General features: G+C 36.6%; 1 protein-coding gene across 1 annotated transcript in view; it reads right to left on the bottom strand.

Annotated features, from left to right (window-relative positions):
* Positions 1–19,397, bottom strand: part of DHX36 (DEAH-box helicase 36) — a 38,512-nt gene that overhangs the window by 18,050 nt on the left and 1,065 nt on the right. The window contains 11 exon segments of the mRNA XM_016222604.2: positions 2,016–2,103; positions 2,563–2,665; positions 2,942–3,082; positions 6,746–6,827; positions 7,966–8,132; positions 8,247–8,321; positions 9,028–9,107; positions 10,136–10,306; positions 11,074–11,112; positions 12,483–12,714; positions 13,667–13,791. Of these exon segments, the coding sequence (XP_016078090.2) occupies positions 2,016–2,103; positions 2,563–2,665; positions 2,942–3,082; positions 6,746–6,827; positions 7,966–8,132; positions 8,247–8,321; positions 9,028–9,107; positions 10,136–10,306; positions 11,074–11,112; positions 12,483–12,714; positions 13,667–13,791 (1,303 nt within the window).

Below are 19,397 nucleotides of genomic sequence, written 5' to 3'. Positions count from 1 at the left end.
CAGAGAGCAGACCTAGTCTTTCCTGTAAGTCATCATCATGGAAAAATAAGGAGAGATTGGGAGTGATGTTCTAGAGCTAGAGCCAAAGATTTATCTGGTTCGACTTTTTCTATAGTTTGAACAAGATACCTGTGAAAGACAGGTTGGAGCACAATGGGGAAAACCTGATTACAGACTGGATTAAATGATGCTGATGATTAGGTATGATAATGGCACTGTGGTTATTATAAGGAATTGTCTTTTTTAGTGATGATGCTTATATATTTACAGATAACATGTGATAGCTAAAGCTTACTTTAAAAAGGAAAAAAATTAGACCATAAAATTGTTTCATTGGAGTCAGATATATGGTATTCATTATATGATTTTCCTGGTTTTCTGTAAGTTTAAAATGTTTCATTACAAAGTTATGAAAATGCGCAGTCAGGGATGCTGAAAATAGGAACAACTTTGCCGAAGACAATATGATTAGGATAAAAGAGTATATATTGCTGATATTACACAACCAAAGTAGTCAACAGGAACCAAGTCTCTTATAAGGAGACTGCAAATGTTGATAAGCATTTGATAAATTCAGGTTCAAGATTTACTTTTCAGTCAGCTTGGAGTTCGACAAATTTCCCTGCCTTTTACAATGGCTAGCACTAACTGATTATGGCTAAGCTTTTAAAATACAGTATGAGAAAAAAATACTTGTTAAATTTTTTTAAAGACTTCCTTTAAAAAAAATTGAGCTGGTGGTGAAAGTATAAATTAGTATCTCCATTCTTGAGAATAATTATTTTAATTAGAAAGTCAATTATAAAAATCTAGCATATCACACACAACCTTTCCCCACTCCTGCAGAAATATTTCATTATTACAGTATATATTAATATTACAGTATGTATCTGCCCTGCATTTTTCTTTGTAAATATATATGCACACTCACATTTTTAAAACTAAAAGATTATAGAATAATGTCTATGGTGGATGGGAAAAAAGGCCCAAGTTGGAAAACTCAACCCTCCCAGCCCCCCCACCAAAAATATTCCAACTGTTTAAGAAAATAATTCAGTGTAGTTTAATCACGACTGTACTTTTTTCTATAGAGAAAGGTTACCACTTACAAAAAAAGAAAAAGCAGTATTTCATTATAGAGAAATCATGGTAATCAGATAAAAATATTTTTCCAACTTGAGAAGAGTAAATAATTTTAATTATAAAGAATGCTCTGAGAGCACTACCATAAGAGGATTTAACCAATAAAAAATATACCCTTTACCATTTCAGCCAATACAACTAAATCAAAACTGTTTTTTAGTTTTATAGTTAAAAATGTGTCAAAAGTACTGCAAGAGAGTCAAGTTAGAAATTATATTCAGAATTATAAAACATTAAATAGAATTAACTTTGGATTTTATTGATTTGAAGTTAAAAATGACACCTGAAAATGCTGTAACTGAATTTTAGAGGAGAAATATGTCCCTGTGCATTTCTCTAAGGTAAAAGAGGTTATGCCTCTTAAAACATGCTGTTAAAGAGTCAAGTCATCTCAGAAGGTTTTAAAACTTTAGGTCACATCTTAGATTTGGGGTGAGGATAAGGTCGGGTAACTGAAGTTTAAAGAAGTGCCATGGTGACTATTGTATAGTCAGAGATGAGATTCACTGGATTAAGGGATACAAACTCACATGCCAACATTTATCTTTAAGGGCTCAATTTTATTAGGCAAATTTAGGAGGAGAGATAAAATATTCTCACCATGATAACACACAAAGAACTTCACTATATACCCACCATCTTCATCTGGTGACCTAGAATTTCTCACACACACATACACACACACACACACACACACACACACACACACACACACAGGACTTTTGAAAAAAAACCAACCTAGGCTAAGACCACTGAGTTCTCACACTGAGGTGGCCCTACAAGCAACACTTCCTCAAATGAAAGATAAAAACCAGGCTACATATGATACAAGTACCACTCTTGGAATTGCAATAAAATAATTGCTATAATACCTGATTTAAACATCACTTGTGACATCAAGAGATCATGTAAAGTGCTGATATTGTCCCAGCCTGGTAGAAAGACCAATATTGCACCATCCTGTGTGGAGGGGAAATAATCATTACAAAGGAACACATAACAAAATATACAAAGAGTAAAAATCTCTGCACTTACATCTTCATTAAAATTTTACTGCCTCAGGATAATTCTGGTTACTGATTATAAATAAAGAGTACAAGCTCACTTTTTTAAAATAGAATTTATAAACCAGATTTTTCATTTGTTCAGTCTTTTCTTCAAATAGGTCAACTATCTAAATCATTTGGTATTTTGAGATTCTCATTCCTGGTGTCAAAAGCAATTTCTTCCATAAGCTATTTTTAAAAAGCATTTAAAATGCCCTGGCCAGCTAGCTCAGTTGGTTACAGTGTTGTCAATACCCAGTCTGGGCACATAAAAGAATCAATTAAAAAAAAAAAGTATTTAAGAAAATTTTTTTAATGGCCTTGATATGAAAATAGAATTAAAATTATGTCACTTGAAGAAAGCAAAACTAACCTCTTCTTCCAAAACAATGTGTCGAATTAGGGCAGCAATCAAATTTAGATCAACTTTATCATCATCCATCGTTTCTATGACATCTACAGTACTTGCAGAATACCTATCGAAGTTAAAAAAAACACGGAATACTTGATAACATTTCCTGAGGTTTAACTTTCTATCAAATCTAAACTTTGACTCAAGCTGTAAATGGGGGAACAATCAATAGAGAGGAGAGGCCTGCTGGGAAAATAACAGTGTTTACAGCATAGTGTTGGGCTGGAATATGAGACTTGCAATAGACTCCCTAAATATGTACAAATTCAGGAAGATAATTCCTGCTTTTGTTTTAGTCATTCAGTCGCTGTGTTCTGACTGTCAAACAAAATAAGCTCACCTTGCCCGCAGTTCCCGTACGTAAGCCGGCCAGCGCTCTTTATAGGCTGCTTCCTTTTCTTCTTTCTCTTGTCTGTTCACGTGCCCCTGCATGAAACCCCTCTTAAACTGGGACCTGTGTTCTTTTTGTTCTGGAACATATCTAAAAATAAAAACATTCTTAAATAGCTTCACTTTTTAAAAACTCTTTGGTTTTACCTACTGACTTTTACATTTACATGATTTAAAAAAAGTTTTTTTAAAACAATTTCACTCTAATTTCCAGTGAACACTAGTTAAATATCCATTTATTTGCAAGTAGTCATTAACATAAATTCTGAATGAAAATCATTGTTCTTTATCGAAGTATATATACCTCTAGATCATTTTAAGCAATCAAAATTAGAGTAACTTTCACCTTCAATTTAAGTTTGCTCTAAAAGTTAAAATTAAGTCCAAAAATAATAGTTAATGTTGCCTAGTAAAAGGCTCCGATTTTACATATAGCAGGTTTCCAAACCTGAGTACACATAAGAATTCCCTGGAGAGTTTGTAAATTATAGATTCTGAAATCCTATGCCTTGTGACTTGGATTCGAGTCTGACTGGGGTCTGCTAATCCAGGAATTTTCAATAGTGCCCCAAGAGACTTGGATAGTGTATCTATAGGTGTACAGACCCAGGCTTGAGAGCTAGTTAGTTCTGCTCAGGCCCACAGACAGCTAGTGGCAGAGCCAGAATCAGCCCTCAAACCTCGTCTTTCCAGAGCTACGGAGGACGCCACCCTGCCCACTATAAGTGGGTTCTGAGAGCATGAAGGTGGAGAGAGACAGAGAAAAATGAACTAAACCTGAACCCCAAATTCCCTCAGTTTGCTAGGGGACAGCATCTAGATGGAATGGGGGGTTTGGAGCATGGGTTTTGTGAGTCAGACAGATTACAGGAATGATATCCCTGCCTTGACACTGACTACCGTGTGTAACTCTCTGACCTCTAGTTTCCTTATCTGAGAAATTAATACTCTGATAACTGCATCGGCATAAGAAAAAAAGCAAAAAGGTGACAGAGTGAAGCACAGTGCCTGATACACAGCAGACACCCAAAAATGTTAATCCCCTTCCCTCTCAGTACCTGTGACCCAGGATTCCCCTAAGTCTTCGATACATATAGAGGCACCAACTGGAGGTAGGGCAACCTGAGACAGAGATTAGTCCTAATCAGCAGGATGGACCCACAGTTGGCTCCCTTCCCAGCAATTCCAACAACAGAGGTAACCTTCAACCCCCACCCCAAGGACCCAATCACAACCCTCCATCTCATCTCACCCTGCTTTCTTCCCTACTTCCCTGTACTGCAGCTCTTCTGGGAAGGCTAGGAGTTTCTGCTGAAAATTTTTACCCAAGGACCACCCTCCTTCAACTCCCCTTTCAGGGATGGCTCCTGACAAGTACAGAGATACTATCTTTTTGCTTCAAGAGGCCCCTTAGCTACAGCTTCTTGTACATAATCTGCCTGCTTAAGAAAGCAATTCTTCTTTGTGTAATTTTAGATTACTGAGCCCTGAAACTTTGTTTTCATTACAGCCAAGCTGTTGACTATTATTCTCTTAGAAAACAATTAGTAGATGTTCTATGGTAGGAAGTAGGACACACAGTGGGAAAAGGAATTGAGGAAGGGTATTAAAAAAGAAGAGCATTGATAAAGCCAGAGCATGGAAGACAAATATACTATCTCTCTCATACTTATGTTGCACCCTCCCTGACATACACACCTCCCTCTTTCTTAGACTGAATTTCACTATTGCCCTGACTTGCCTAGCCTATCTCTACCATATATAATCTCATTTCCAACACACACTTTCTCACAACAGGCAAATCATACCTTATATTAATAATGTGCATGTCTCTTAGCCTAGATATAAGCTGTGAGGTATCTACTAAACCTCTCACTGTTTTATGCTCAGACCCTAGAGCACAGTGCAAAGCATAAAGTTTAAAAACTATGCCTCCTCAAAATTCAGCTGATGGTGCTCCATGTAAAATGCACAGTAGAATCTTCCTTCTTACCTTTCCACTCTTTATTTTCTCACTTAACAAGTAAGCTGTGGAGTCTTGAACAATATTCTAAGTGTGTCTATGTCTGTCTACATACTTATTCAGATGTTACTAGAGGCCAGGCACTGTGCTATGCACTAGTTACAAAGATCAACAGGACAAAATCCTTGACCTTGAAAAACCTAAAATCTAGTGCAAGAGGCACATATAAAGAGACACATTACAGAGCGGTAAGTGTTGTAAGGGACAGGAAAAAAGTGCTACAGGAGTCCGGATGAGAAAGCAACTCATTCTGAGAGAGGTATGAGAGACAGCTTAACGGACAATGAAGCTGGGATTTATTTTTACATAATCAGTAGTTTATAGGTGAACGACTGATGGAGAAGATGGCAAATTAAGTCTAAATAGAGGAAATAATATGTAACAAAGCACAAAGTCATGAATGAAAGGGCAACGACTGGCAGAGTAGAGAGTGGCACATTTAAGGATGGGCAGGGCAGGCCATGGGATACATGACAGGAAAGGATGGCGTAGACTGTGAAGGGCCTTGACATGATGAGCTTAGGAGCTGATCCTATGGGGCTAAGCTTTTCCAGCCCTTTTCTTATCAGGATACAGATATAATTTTGTACAGCTTCTTGAAGAAGGCAGCTCGTAGCTAATAGCCAGAGTGTTGAAGGGATCAATAACTTGGGCGTACCAGTGAGGTGCTCTGCTATAGGCCATGGTAAGCCAATAACGGTTCTTAAACAAGTTTTTAAAGAGAAATCTCAGGGGTCTTGTCTACAGGGAAAAAGCTCACATGAGATTTTTGGGGGATATACATGGTAGCAGTTGTAAGAGCGAAGACCATAGCGCCAAAAGAGGAACTATAATATTAGCACAGGAGAGATAATATGGACCTTAAGTCTTAAGTAGGAGAAATGAAAATGAGAAGACATTTATGCTCAAGGCAAAAGCTCTCAGGGTTTGCCATTGCGGGGTGGGAAGGGGGAGGAATACAGAATGGCTTAGAGTAATCTGGTTACTAAACAAGTAAAGCACTTAACTTATCCTAGTACATGACTCCTTGATAAATATTAGCTTTTTTGTTTTATAGCTTAGACAACTGGGTAGAGGATTAACATCAGTAATCACTATAAGGCACAATTTTTTTGGTGGAAGTATGGTGGGAATGGAATGTAAGATGATTTTGGTTTTAAAAATGTGAGGTTCAAGGTATCTTTGGTACTGGAAAGCTGTTGAGCACAGAGTTAGATAACAGGTTTAAAGTTCAGGAAGATCCTCAGTTTCAAAGCTCTAGTTCAGAAGGCAGTGAAAATACAGAAGAAGGTCATGCAAATAGGATTGCACAGTGAAATAGCAACAGACTGAGAAAAGGCTAATTGAGAACTCTAGAGGAAAATCATATTTAAAGGGGGGGAAACGGAAGCCTGAGAAGAATGAAAAACCAGGTAGGAGAACCAGAAGTGAGGTTTAAGCCTAAAGACAGAGAGTCCCAAACTTTGCTGCCTAGGGATCTCTGAAAACCACCGATGTCTGGCTGCTGGCACAGACTGTGTAATATAATTAAGGAAAGGGGTGTGACCACAGAATCTGGATTTTTAAAAGGCTGAGGGTGACTTTAATGTGCAACCAAGTGTGGGAATCCCTCATTTAAGGAAAAACAATGTTTTAGATGGATGTGGTTAAGGGCGAGTTTCTGAATTAGAGTTTGACAGAAAAGGTGACATAGTAGTATTTTAAATCTTTTATTTCCTAATATTTACTTACCTTATTTTTTCAATTATATCTTCCAAAAGATACTCCACAACCGGAAAAGTAAAACCAGGTATGTGTATCATTGGACAGTTACCTATTATGGTAAACAAAACATAAGTTTGTACTCAAATGTTCAAAATAAAAATAAACATTGTAAACAAGCCAGTCTATTCTTTTTTTTTAATTTCAGAAAGTGGTCCTGAACTTTTACAGCTCTATCCTATTTTCCATATCTAGTTCCATAATAGGCAGCAGCCTAGTCTTCACTCAATACCATTTTACTGCTACTAAACTGTACATACAACTCATTTCTATAGAGTAACACAGAATACCAAAGGACAAAGAATTTTAAATTGAACTCAAAACTCATTAGTTAGAAGTCTATTTTCTTCATTCGCCAAGATGGTGCCTGTTTTATTGAAATCTCCTATGAAGCATGCCTCTGTGGCATCCAGAATTAGGAAAAGAAAAAAGTTAAAACCAAACCGAACCACCATTAGTTTAAAAAAAAAAAAAAGGATTCTTAGAACTGTTTTCTAAATGTTATTTATGTTTTGTACCAAACAAAACAGTACACACTGTAAACAAAGGTCAACAATGCAGCAGAGATCAAAGTATGTGAGGTGGAATCACAGCTTTGCCTCCGACTTTCATAAGTCTTAGTAAATTACTCAATGCTAGTTCTGGATGCCTCATTAAAAAAAAAAAAAAAGGGACATAATACTCTCAACCAATCCCACAAGGCTCTGAGAGTCACCTAGGCTGAATACAAGAATATGTATTAAATATAGCTCTGTTCCATTTTAACTCCCTCCCCTTCTCCTGCCTTCCCCAATTATAAGCAGGAGAGAGAGAGGCATAATTTTAAAATAATATACTTTGCAGCTAGTCAAATTCAGTTTCAAGTCTTCTTGACCCTCTGTTAATTAGGCAGCCTTGGGTAAGCTACTTAACTGTGCTGAGGCTTTCTCATCTTTAAAACTGAAAACAATAGCACCCACCTCACAAGGTATTACGAGAATAAAGACAAAGTGCCATATACACTACCTGGCACATTGACAGTATTCCATAAGTAGTCACTAGTATTATTGTTATTAGCAAATTGTCACCCTAGCCTGTGATAATACATAAAAGCCACAAAAGAATCACAAAAAGTATAAAGTTATTCAAATTTGTGGTTTGACCTCAATTACTGCTAATTACCTAAAGTAATAATCATAAACTTTACTTACCAAAGTATTCTGAAAATTTCTCAGCATTCAGTGTTGCACTCATCAATATTACTTTCAGGTCAGGTCGATAGTTGAGAAGGTCTTTAACAACAGTCATTAAAACATCTGACTGCAGATTCCTTTCATGGATTTCATCAAGCACGATATGACTAACACTGGACAAATGCCTGAAGCAGAAGTGCCGTGAAGTATGTAACTCAGTAACAATCAGTGGCATCCAATTTAAGAATTAAATCTCTTGAAAAGATTTCACTAAATGTCCTGAGCTGAAATATACTCACGGGTCTGACTGAAGCCACTGAAGGATGATTCCTGTCGTACAGTATAAGATAGAACCCTGTTTCCTTGGCAATCGGCTGTGAATAAAAGACATAAGTTAATCCTTGGCTTCCTTTACTAGTAAATTACTAAGTACCACAAACATTTAAAAGAAAATCTTCAATTTAAAAACTACTTATAGCTTTAATGAAAATCTTCATACTTAATTTTTTAGTTATAGGAATGTCTGCCACTATAGGGTAATGAGAAATACTACATTCAAGTTCATTATACATAAATTTTGTTGTCATGATACAATGTTACTAATTTCCTTTTAAAGGCATAACCATTTTCATTCTGAAAATGACTCATTACTTAAGTCAGTCCATTTAGGAAGTGTAAATGGAATCCTGACCTCCAGGAAAGAACTAAAGAAATACAGTGAAGTGGGATAGGGGTTAAAGATACCAAAATCCATGAAGTCGGTCAGGGGCCCGGTGGTGGTATCAAAATATAGGACACCGACTCCTTTCAGGGGGAGTGATGATCTACTAATGTATGTCCAGGAAATGTTATTTTTCTAATCATTCTATAATATAAAAGACATTAAAATGGCAATCCAAATCTGAATTTGGGTTACAAAAATGACTTTGTGGGTTGCAAGCCTCCTATACTTCAGTTACTTTAAATGTTAATTCTAATAGTAATAATCAGTATAAAAATGGGGAGCAATCTTTTCTTTTTCATCTCCAGCTTCAAATTTTCACTAAAATAGACCTGTAAACAAGAATGAACATTCTTTACCTCTGGAGACGAATTTGGTATCCAGTACTATTACCATTGCCACAAGATTCTGCCCTTTCTGCAGCCACTCTCTCTGCAACCTTTAATTAAAATAAAATACAGTTACAAAGAAAACAGAATTTCCTTTAGTACAAATATCCTGAAAATCCATGAAAATCTGAGACTGTTGAAAAATTGTCATTAGATTTTCATGAGTTAAAAAAAAAGGATTAAAATATGAGGTATCCAATACTCTGCGTATCCCTTAGGAGCTGCAGACTACTTGGTCCTTGTATTTACTTTTCATTTCCTCTTAAGCTCCCCAAGGTCAAATTCTCTCTAATCACTATTTTCAAAATGCCTTTCTACAGCCATCCTCTCATTATTTCCTCCCTTTCTTTTTGTCTTTTCTAAAAGAGTTGGAAATCATGGTCTAAACTTCTAAAACCTGTGTGGAATTTGAGGGTAAATACATGTTAATATATTTTTCATTCTTTTGTTTCTTTTGGTTAGAGATTGGTGTTTCTTAATTCCTAGTTCTTGACTGTGTTCTAAAAGTTATGGCTGTACCCGGCTGCCATGGCTCAGGGGTTGAGCATCGACCCATGGATGGATCCGGAGATCATGGTTTGATTCCCAGTCAGGGCACATGCCCAGGTTGCGGGCTCCATCCCTAGTAGGGGGCGTGCAGGAGGCAGCCGATCAATGACTCTCTCTCATCACTGATGTTTCTATCTCTCCCTCTCCCTTCCTCTCTCAGAAATCAATTAAAAAATAAAATAAAAATGTTTAAAGTTATGGCTACTAAAGGTAAGCTCTGGATAGATGAAATGTTGTAATCAATACAGATTTGTAACTGAAAATAACAAGTCATTTTGTGCTAGAACAGTGATGAATGAGGTTAGAAACAGAAAATGACACAATTATTGTTTAATACTTCAGAAGTAAAATTTCCCAATCAGTATATACTGTACACACCATTATTCCACTTTTTACTACTTATACTGTCCATTCAAAACCAACAGACCTTAGAAAAATAAGCACAAAAAAACCCCAGAAAAAAACAAACCTACTATTATCAAGACTACCCTAAAGGAAATGCAGTGGCGGATAACAGCGAGGAACTTACTGAAATGGCACTAATTCTTCTCGGCTGAGTACAAACTATCCTGCACGCAGAGCCTTTTCCTCTTTCGATGTAATTATCCAAAATGAACTGCGTAACTTGAGTGGTTTTTCCACAACCAGTTTCACCACTTATTACTGTCACCTGATGGTTATCGATCATATTTACTAATTCCTATTTCAAAAGGAAAAATAAATGGAGGACATGTTAAGTCTGAAAAGACAGTTATCGAAATTCTACCAAACTGAAGGTAATTGCTTCTAACAAACATTGATGCTCTTTAAATTCTGTTACATGCAATGCTGGCAGTTTGGGTGTCTGGATCTACCAGTTTTCAAGAGCTAAGAAGCACTAAATTATCAGAAGAACAGAGCCAAGGCACTATTAAAGAAAAACACACTGGTAAGAACAAAAAAGTAACAGCTCATAAGTTCCATGCATAAGAATTAAAATTAATTGAAAAGAACATTGACATGTGGGGCTACTGCGTACAAGGCAAATATCCCCTGAGACCTAAACAACTACTGAAGACATTAAGGATTTATATCATAATTCATAAGTATAGGCTTTGTCTGCAAGACGAGTTTTGTATACTGCTTTAAAGAATAAGGAAGAATATAATTAAAAATTATTTCCTTTCAAATAATTAAAATAAAGTTTTTAAATACCTAAGTTACCAAAATAAATTTCTGTGAAAATTCTGGATTTTAAATTCTAAAACTTTCAGTTATGGACATGAATATGAGCAAACTTCAGGAAAATTGTTTCATGATCACTTTCTCTTTTTTGTTTTTCAACAATTCAAAAGAATAATAGGATAATCCAAGAATATCCTTTAGAGAAAGGTTAATTTATTTTATACTTCTTCTTAACATAGTGCTTTGAAAAAATTGTATTCAAGCATTTTACAAATCAAATTAAATAGTGCATAATCATTTTACCTTTTGCATTCCAAATGAAGGCAGCTTTTCCCTGAAATGCTAAAATTAAAAAAAAAAAAAGTTACAAAGTTTCACCAAAAACAGTAACGAAGTTATAATCATGGTAATCAGAATATATTGATAAATATGCTAGAATACAAAAGTATTTTATTATCTCACAGCTTATGTGAAGTAACAAGACTTAAAAAAGAATTATATAAAAAAAAGACCTAATTAATTCAGCAATCCAGTTTGTTTTGAAACATAGAAAAAGAGAACTCTATCACATCCATCAGAATGGAGATGCTTTCTTAGAATTAGTGACCGTAAAATGAAATCTGATCTATCATCTAATAGCATTCTTACTATCCCTAAGCCACTTCTACCATGTTTTCTATATTCATCTTAGATTTGATTTCTACACCGCAATCTTTTCCTACCCATAGATCCACACCAGTGGAAAATTAATGTTTATTAAATAAATCATAACTTTCTCTAAACTACATCAATCACTCAGCTTTAATAACATTTGCGTTCTGTCTTCCATACAAAGTAAACAGAGACAGTAGCTAACTCTCCTGTTCCTAAGGCAATAAAAGAAGCTCTGCTCTCAACCACGTTCTGAACTAATTCATCCTGAAATCTCCTTTGTCCTTATATCAAAAAGCTACACCATTTGGCCCCAGGACAATATCAGCTCATCTGTTCTAATCAGGATATCCAATCTTAATCATAAACAGTCAATGCATCCTTTCTTTCCCACAGGAGATGTAGTATTCTGCCTTTCTCTAAAACAGTAGTATTTGCATATTAAAGACATGGCCCTCAGAATTTTCACCTTAAAAACACACACATTTTATTACATCTATCTCTAGAACATCCACAAAGCATGCAATTCTTTGTTTTAATAGGAAGGGACCTTAAGATATCTTGCCTATCAGGAAAATACTGCAAAAAATTGAGGACAATTTCAGTTCCTGTCTCAGTTCTGTCTTTAAAATGTTGAACATAAGTACATCATATAACTTTTGAAGAATTTAACATTATCATCTGTAAAAGGCAGGCACTGGATTAAATGGTCAAGAAACTTTATACTTCTAATCACCTTGTCTTTTATGACATCTCCCTAAAATGGCCTAGAAAAGTTAAACTTAAGAGTGATTTCTTTTTTCATTTGCATTATAATTTTCAAATATTTCTTCTTCTCACCACATAAGCTGCTATAGATGAGACAGGCTACTGCAGGTTGTGTTAATTCCATTCCTGTAGCTTTCCTCTACACTATGGGGGCGGGGCGGAATTCCCAGAGGAAGGCCTACTGAGGAATCTCACTGATCTATATACCATGCAACTACCTCTAACCATAAATATATTCTCATCAAGTTTGAGAAGACAAGTAAAATTTTTTCCCACATCTTGCTTCCCATTACCTGCATTTCAATATACCGAAGGTCAGTTTTTTTCTTTTGCAAATCTTCCAGTAACTGTTGGTCTAAAGTTACATCTGGCTCATTTTCTTGCAAGAGATACTCAGACTCTCGGTCAATATATTTGTCCCTGATTCTAAATGTCCTTTTTTCTTGATTTATCAATTTTTTTTCCTGGTCCTCAGATTTCTTCTCTGAGTTTGGTTTGTTCTCAGCAGGAGCTTCAGTCCCATATCTATTTTGACGAAATAAAAAAAAATGACAAAGGGTTAAATAACCACTCAAGCCCTGAGACAAGACAATATGCTGTTTAATTATTCCAAAATCACAAAAATAGAAGCTTTTATTGCTTTCTCTTAGTAGAGCAATTATGAAAACACTTAGAGTCTTAAAATAAAAATTTTTCCTCCCTAAAAATAGATAATGCCAGGTAAGTTATTCCTTTTGATAATTAAATTTAAAAATATGCACAGCCCGGCCAGGCGTGGCTCTGCAGTTGAGCATCGACCTAGGGTCCAGGCGATTGGGGTTCGATTCCCAGTCGGGGCACATGCCCAGGTTGCGGGCTTGATCCCCAATGACTCTCTCATCATTGATGTTTCTATCGCTCTCTCCTTTCCCCTCCCTGAAATCAATAAAGATATATTAAAAAAAAAAAAAAAAAATGCACATAGGTCATTGCTCTGTTGCAATGGCTTACTGTTTTTCTTTTTATGAGCCTTGTTTTATTTTACAACTTCATTTCTTCCTGCCACCTCTTCTGAGCTATAAATGAGATGCTACATTATAGTCCCAGAAAAACTTACTAATTTTCTCTCTAAATGATGCAGTTCCTGTGATTTCCTTAAAATAGTAGCCATTTAACTTTTTGCAAATCTCCCCCACAGGAAAATCTTGGAAATACAAAAATGATGGGTAGGGAGACCAATAAATAATCATTTGATAAATCTCATGTGCAGTTAGACTATTAATACCACTTACCTTTCCTGTAGGAATAAATATGCCATCTGTTTTTATTTTTTTACCTTTCATCAAATCTGCTCCATCTACATAAAAAAAAAATTACTTCGAGGCTAAATTTCACTTATTAAAGAGTCTAAAGATGTAATTTCTATTATTATTTCCTAGCCAATGCTATGAAAGAAGTGTCACTCTTTGCTCATTTTTTAAAAGAATATTTATTTTACCCGTGATCTTCAGGAGCGAACCAGGATATCTGTGCTTCTGAATCTTTATCATTCTTAGCTTGGACAGAATGTAGCAGCTGCACAATTTGTTCTTCGCGATGTTCATCCATGTGCACTACAGCTCTCTATTATATGCAAAGAAAAAGTATCCTTATCAACATGAGAAAGCATATACAAAATTATTTAATAAAAAAATAAAGGCAAATATATGTTCAGCAAACATATGTAAGAGAAAGTTAACGTTACCCTACACTGGCCTTCTTGCTCAATTCCAATTCCTAGACCTAACGTTAACATTTTTGTATATATCCTTCAAGAGCTCTTCCCACTGTATATGTACAAAATTAGCTCTATATAACTGGGGGGGGGGGGGGGGAGCATATTTATGTCTCTTCCTAAAACTTGGGTTCCCTTACCTTCTAGTTTCAAATATTATTAAGATTTTGTTCCCTATCTTAAATTTTCAGAGACCCACAGCTGAAGTTAAAGAAACCCAATACTCTGTTAAAAAAAAAAAACAAAAAACAAAAAAACTAAGTTAGCACGGCCGGGCATGGCTCAGCAGTTGAGCATCGACCTGGGATCCACGCGATTGGGGTTCGATTCCTGGTCAGAGCACATGCCTGGGTTGCGGGATCCATCAATGACTCATCATTGATGTTTCTATCTCTTTCCCTCTCCTTTCCTCTCTCTGAAATCAATAAAGATATTTTAAAAAAACACACAAAAAAACTAAGTTAAAAACTGGAAATACTATTTTGGTTGCAATGAGCATTTGAAGTACATTTTAAAGTTCTTACATTAAAAAGAGGAATAAATTGGGAAGGCTGAGCTCAGAGAAAATAAATAAAATGGTCACTGCTCATGACAATGATCCAATACTGCAAATGATGCAGTTTCCTCACAGAATGAGAATTATTAAAAACACAGCAGAGGCCCTGCCAGTGTGGCTCAGTTGGCTGAGCATCTTCCCATGCACCAAGAGGCTGCCACTCTGATTCAGGTCGGACCTGGGTTGCAGGCTCAATTCCCAGTAGGGGGCATGCAGGAGGCAGCTGATAGATATTTCGATGTTTCTATCTCTCTCTCTCCTTCCCTCTCTCTCTAAAAACCAATAAAAAATATATAAAAAAAAACACAGCAGAGAAAATATTTTTATTTGGAGAGAATACATGGAAGATATTAGTTACACTGTACAGTGTCAGAAAAAGAATTCTTTTAAAAGCTGTTCTTTTATGACTGCAAGTTATAATTAGTTGCATTATAAGTAAACCCAGTAGTTAAGAGTGGGTAGATTTTCGTCTTTGAGTGTGCACAGAGAAAAGATGACCGAGGTATTACATGAAAAAGAGCCAGTTGCAGAAAATGTGCAGTAGGATCTTATTTTTGTTACTATTAATTTTTTAAACAGTTATTCACTTCATATTCTACACTTATTGCAGTATTTCTCCCAGCTATATTCTCGCACACGGTGATGCCCCAGAGAAGTTTGTCAAGTGAATGACTAAACGGCTGAATCTATCTTTTAAAATGAGCATGCATTGTAAAGAAGAAGGATCTCGTACCCTTTGGGACAGCATAGATGGACCTGGAGAAAATTATGCTAAGTGAGATAAGTCTGGTAGAGAAAGACAAATGTCACATGATCTTGCTTATATGTGGAATCTAAAAAACTTAATAAACTGATGAAGAGAATAGATTCAATGACAGGGAAGCATGGATCAGACTGATGAATGTCAGAGGGATGGAGGAGGGCGGGTGGGTGGAGGGGGAGAGAGTAACCAAAGAATTTATATGCATATATGCACAACCCAAGGACACAGACAATGGTGGGGAGAGGGACTGGAAGGAGGGGACGGGGTGGAATGGGTCACTGGGGAGAAAAAGGGATATTTGTAATATTTTAAACAAAAATAAAATAAAATACAATGAGCATGCATGACATTTGTGTTAAAACCATTTTTTCTCTTTAAGAATACAATGAGATCTTTGGAGAATTCTAGAAGACCTGAGCTGAAAACTTATTAGAGGATTTACTAAAAGCATAATTATTCTCACACAACTACAAAGTTTAATACTGCAAAACTCTGGCTAATAGAAAAGCCTTAAAAATTATGAACTGCAGCAAAACCTAATTATTGACAGACACAAAAGCTCACAATTTTGTCTGTTTTTCTTAACTGTGCAGCATAGAAATCCTTTTAAAATGGTTTATATATTGGAGCAACGTATCTTTTCTTCAATATGGTATGGACATAAGACTGGAAGCCTGCACCTGGTTTCTCCTGGATTCTGCCCTATGTACCTTTACCTTTGTTGATTTTAATCTGTAATTATTTGCTATAAAAACAAAAACAAAAACCTGTCACTGTGAGTACATAAGCTTTTCAGAGTTATGATTCCTCCCAGTGAACCATGGAACCTGAGAATGGTCTTGGCAACCCCAACAGGGGATCATTATTAGAACATTTTCCCCTATGCTTTAAATTCTGTAATGTCTTTGGCTTATATTAACATTTACTGTTCCATGATCTACATTCCATGGTTACTGATTATCATGTATTTTCTTGGCAGTTAAAAATTTCCATCAATACTTTAATCAAAGACTCCTCTGGGAAGGAGGACCTAGGACATAAGTCTTTCTCAGATAAAGCTTTAATTTTACACCCTTTCCAAAGACGTCAAGGGCTCAAAGCTAATGCTTCTTTCATTCACATTCAAAATGGCAGAGATTATGTACTGTCTACCAGAAGAACAATTTCTTTCCAACTGAAACTCATTCACACTATAGCATTTCTTAAACCAACTAGGACTTTACATGTTGAATCCTTTAACTCTACTAGCAGAACAATGGTTCACCTCCTCACCTTGTTATGAGTCTTAGATATCCACAAAAAGGTGGCATGATTGAAAAATGAAATAGCCCCTGAAAACATAATTGATACTTTTTAGTAAAAACACAATTTACATTTAAAAAAAATATGTTTTCATTTTTAGGGAGGGGACACAGAGAGAGACATCGACTGGTTACTTCCTGCACTCCCCCTACTGGAGATTGAGCCTGCTACCTGGGTATGTGACCTGACCAGGAATCAAACCAGTGACCTTTTGGTGCATGGGAAGAAGCTCAGCCAACTAAGTCACACAGGCCAGGGCATGATTTACATTTTTTATAAATTAATTTTAATGAGGATCTCTGCACAATGAGGGTCCAGAGGCTACAAGCAGTGGAGAATTCATAGGTTGCCTACCTCCTAACCTTCCGGTCCCATCACCCTTCACTTTACCTCACCCCTGTCTCGAAAATCTAACACACATTTTATGTTCATGACTATTTAATTTTTTTTTAATTATCCTCCCCTCCCTGGACATCGTCAGTCTTTCTGCTTCTAGCTATGAATTCCTGGCAAAACAGACCCTCAATAATGTCCAGCAAATTGTCTATGTCTATCTTACCTCCTTCTAATTATCTGAAACTATTTCAAACTTTCTCCTTTCTGTGACACACCAATACCACCTTCCTGTTCACCCTCATAATTTCACATACGGTATTCACAAAGAAAACAAAACCAAAGGAAAACTCAATTGCTTGCAACTAAACCTAAACCCACCAGATCAGCACCCATCACTTGTTCTTTCCCTCCCTGTTAAAATGCAAGGAGTCCATTTTCCTGCTTAAGGTTAATTTCTCCACTTAAACCCTGCAGCTCAATTCTTTCACCTCCTTAGGGCTGTCTCCTCGATTGAGATTTGTCTTCCTTTCCTTAATCTCTCTCTCTAGTAGTCATTAGGCTATTGATCAATCTTCTGGCTTGCTTCTTTGGAGATAATATGGTAGAACTGCATTCTCCCACCCCCAAATTAAGCACGGCCATGACCTACTGGCCAGACAAACATGAATGGGAGTCTCCAAGAATCTGGGGCAATTTACTCTGCTCCCTCCAGGCTGCCACCAAAACCAGCTATGCTCTAAATGGGTGGAGGCTCTAGGAGCCTCATTCTCATAATGAAGGCTCTCAATTGAATTGAGATGGTCAAGTAATATGAGTAGAAAAACAAACCTTTGTTGTTGTAAGACATTAAGATTTGGGGGATGTTTACTACTGCATCATGATTTGGTCTACTCTGAAACGCTTCCCCTCTCCACTGACTCCATAGCATCAGTACATGAACAATGTCAAATGTCTTCACTTTTAAAACTAAAACAAACAAAAAAAATCCTCTCTTGAAATCCATCCCTATCAGCTATTGCCCGATTTTTCTTCCTCTTTGCCCTTGAAAGGGCTCCACTTCTTCATCTCTCCTTCACCAGCCACCCCACTGTGACCTGGTTGTTATTTCCACCACTTCATAGAAAGGGCTCTCATCAAGGTTACCAGTGACCTTGTTGCTAAGTCCAACAGACATTCTGAGCTCTTACCTTACTTAACATCTGTACAGCGGTTGCCACTACTGATTACTTTCTCTTTTTTATATACTTTTCAACCTTACACAATACTCCTGGATTCCAAAACAAGACCTATATCCTTATTTGTCTCATCTCTGGGTGCCCCTTCCTAGATTTTTTGGCCAGCTTCTCTTCCTTGGGCTGTCGCTTACATTTTCTTGTCCTATGTTGTACAGCCTAGTGATCTGCAGACCAGCAGCACTAACATCTGGGAACCTGTCAGAAAAGTAGAATCTCTGACTCCAGCCCAGTTTACACTGTACAAGATGTCAGGTGATTCCTATGCACAAGTGTGAGGAGCAAGTCTACAGAATTCAGCCCTGCGCCCGCTCCTCACCGTCCAGGTACTATCCGTAAGCCCACAAAACTGCCCACACATACACGCTTTGCTATCTTTCAAGTTTCACCTTAAGGGTTATGTGCTCTTAAAAATCTTCCAGAATCCTCCTAGTTTGAGTTAGATGACTTCTTATTGTAATACTTTAACACTGTATTATAACCATCTATAGATCCTAATATACCACAATCTCTGTAAGGTAGGAACTGTATCTATCATATTAATACAGCGCCTATGACACTCATTCAAATATATTAGATTCTCAATAAATATTTGTTGAAAGAGTAAGAGCGCATCATTAGACTATATTCACTTGGCAAACACAGACATTCCTTAAACAGTAAAAGCTAAGGACATTCTGACTAGGGAGCATCACATATAGCTGAAGGTAGTCAAAGAGGCAGGGTGAGCCAATTATTAAACAATGCTCATTATTTAGATAGAGAAAACAGAGAGAGGCATTTTAGAGAGTAGAATGGTATAAGAACTGTAAGAAATAAGCAAAAATTAAGAGTATGTTTACAAAAGCCATAATTACATCAGATTAAGGACTGAGCTCAAACAGGTAAGTACATAGAAGGAAATCTGTGTTGTTGAAGCCAGATTACCAAGATTCCTGGGAAACATGTTAGGATGCCACTGAAATGTCTTAGACTGAGACATTAGAAGCCATTAATCTGGCTTCTAATCTCAAATTGTGAGCTAGAGAATGAGATGATCGACTTTTTGCTTTAAAAAGCTCACCATAAGTGGCTCTACAAAGGACAGCTAGTGGAAGCTAGAAGACCAGTAAGAAGGCCAAGAGCTGAAAACAAAATAGTGGCTTGACCTATGGTAATTGCTGTGATTTGTTATGGGATAGATAAGAAAGGGGAACAGACAGATTTGCTTAACGAGAAGAATCACAGAGAAATCCCATTTTGGCCTTGGCAAGTGAATAAACGGAG

This window comes from Miniopterus natalensis, chromosome 6 (genome assembly GCF_054644295.1).
Source record: "Miniopterus natalensis isolate mMinNat1 chromosome 6, mMinNat1.hap1, whole genome shotgun sequence".
In the NCBI taxonomy this organism is placed as follows: Eukaryota; Metazoa; Chordata; class Mammalia; order Chiroptera; family Miniopteridae; genus Miniopterus; species Miniopterus natalensis.
This window is presented reverse-complemented; position numbering and strand designations above follow the sequence as displayed.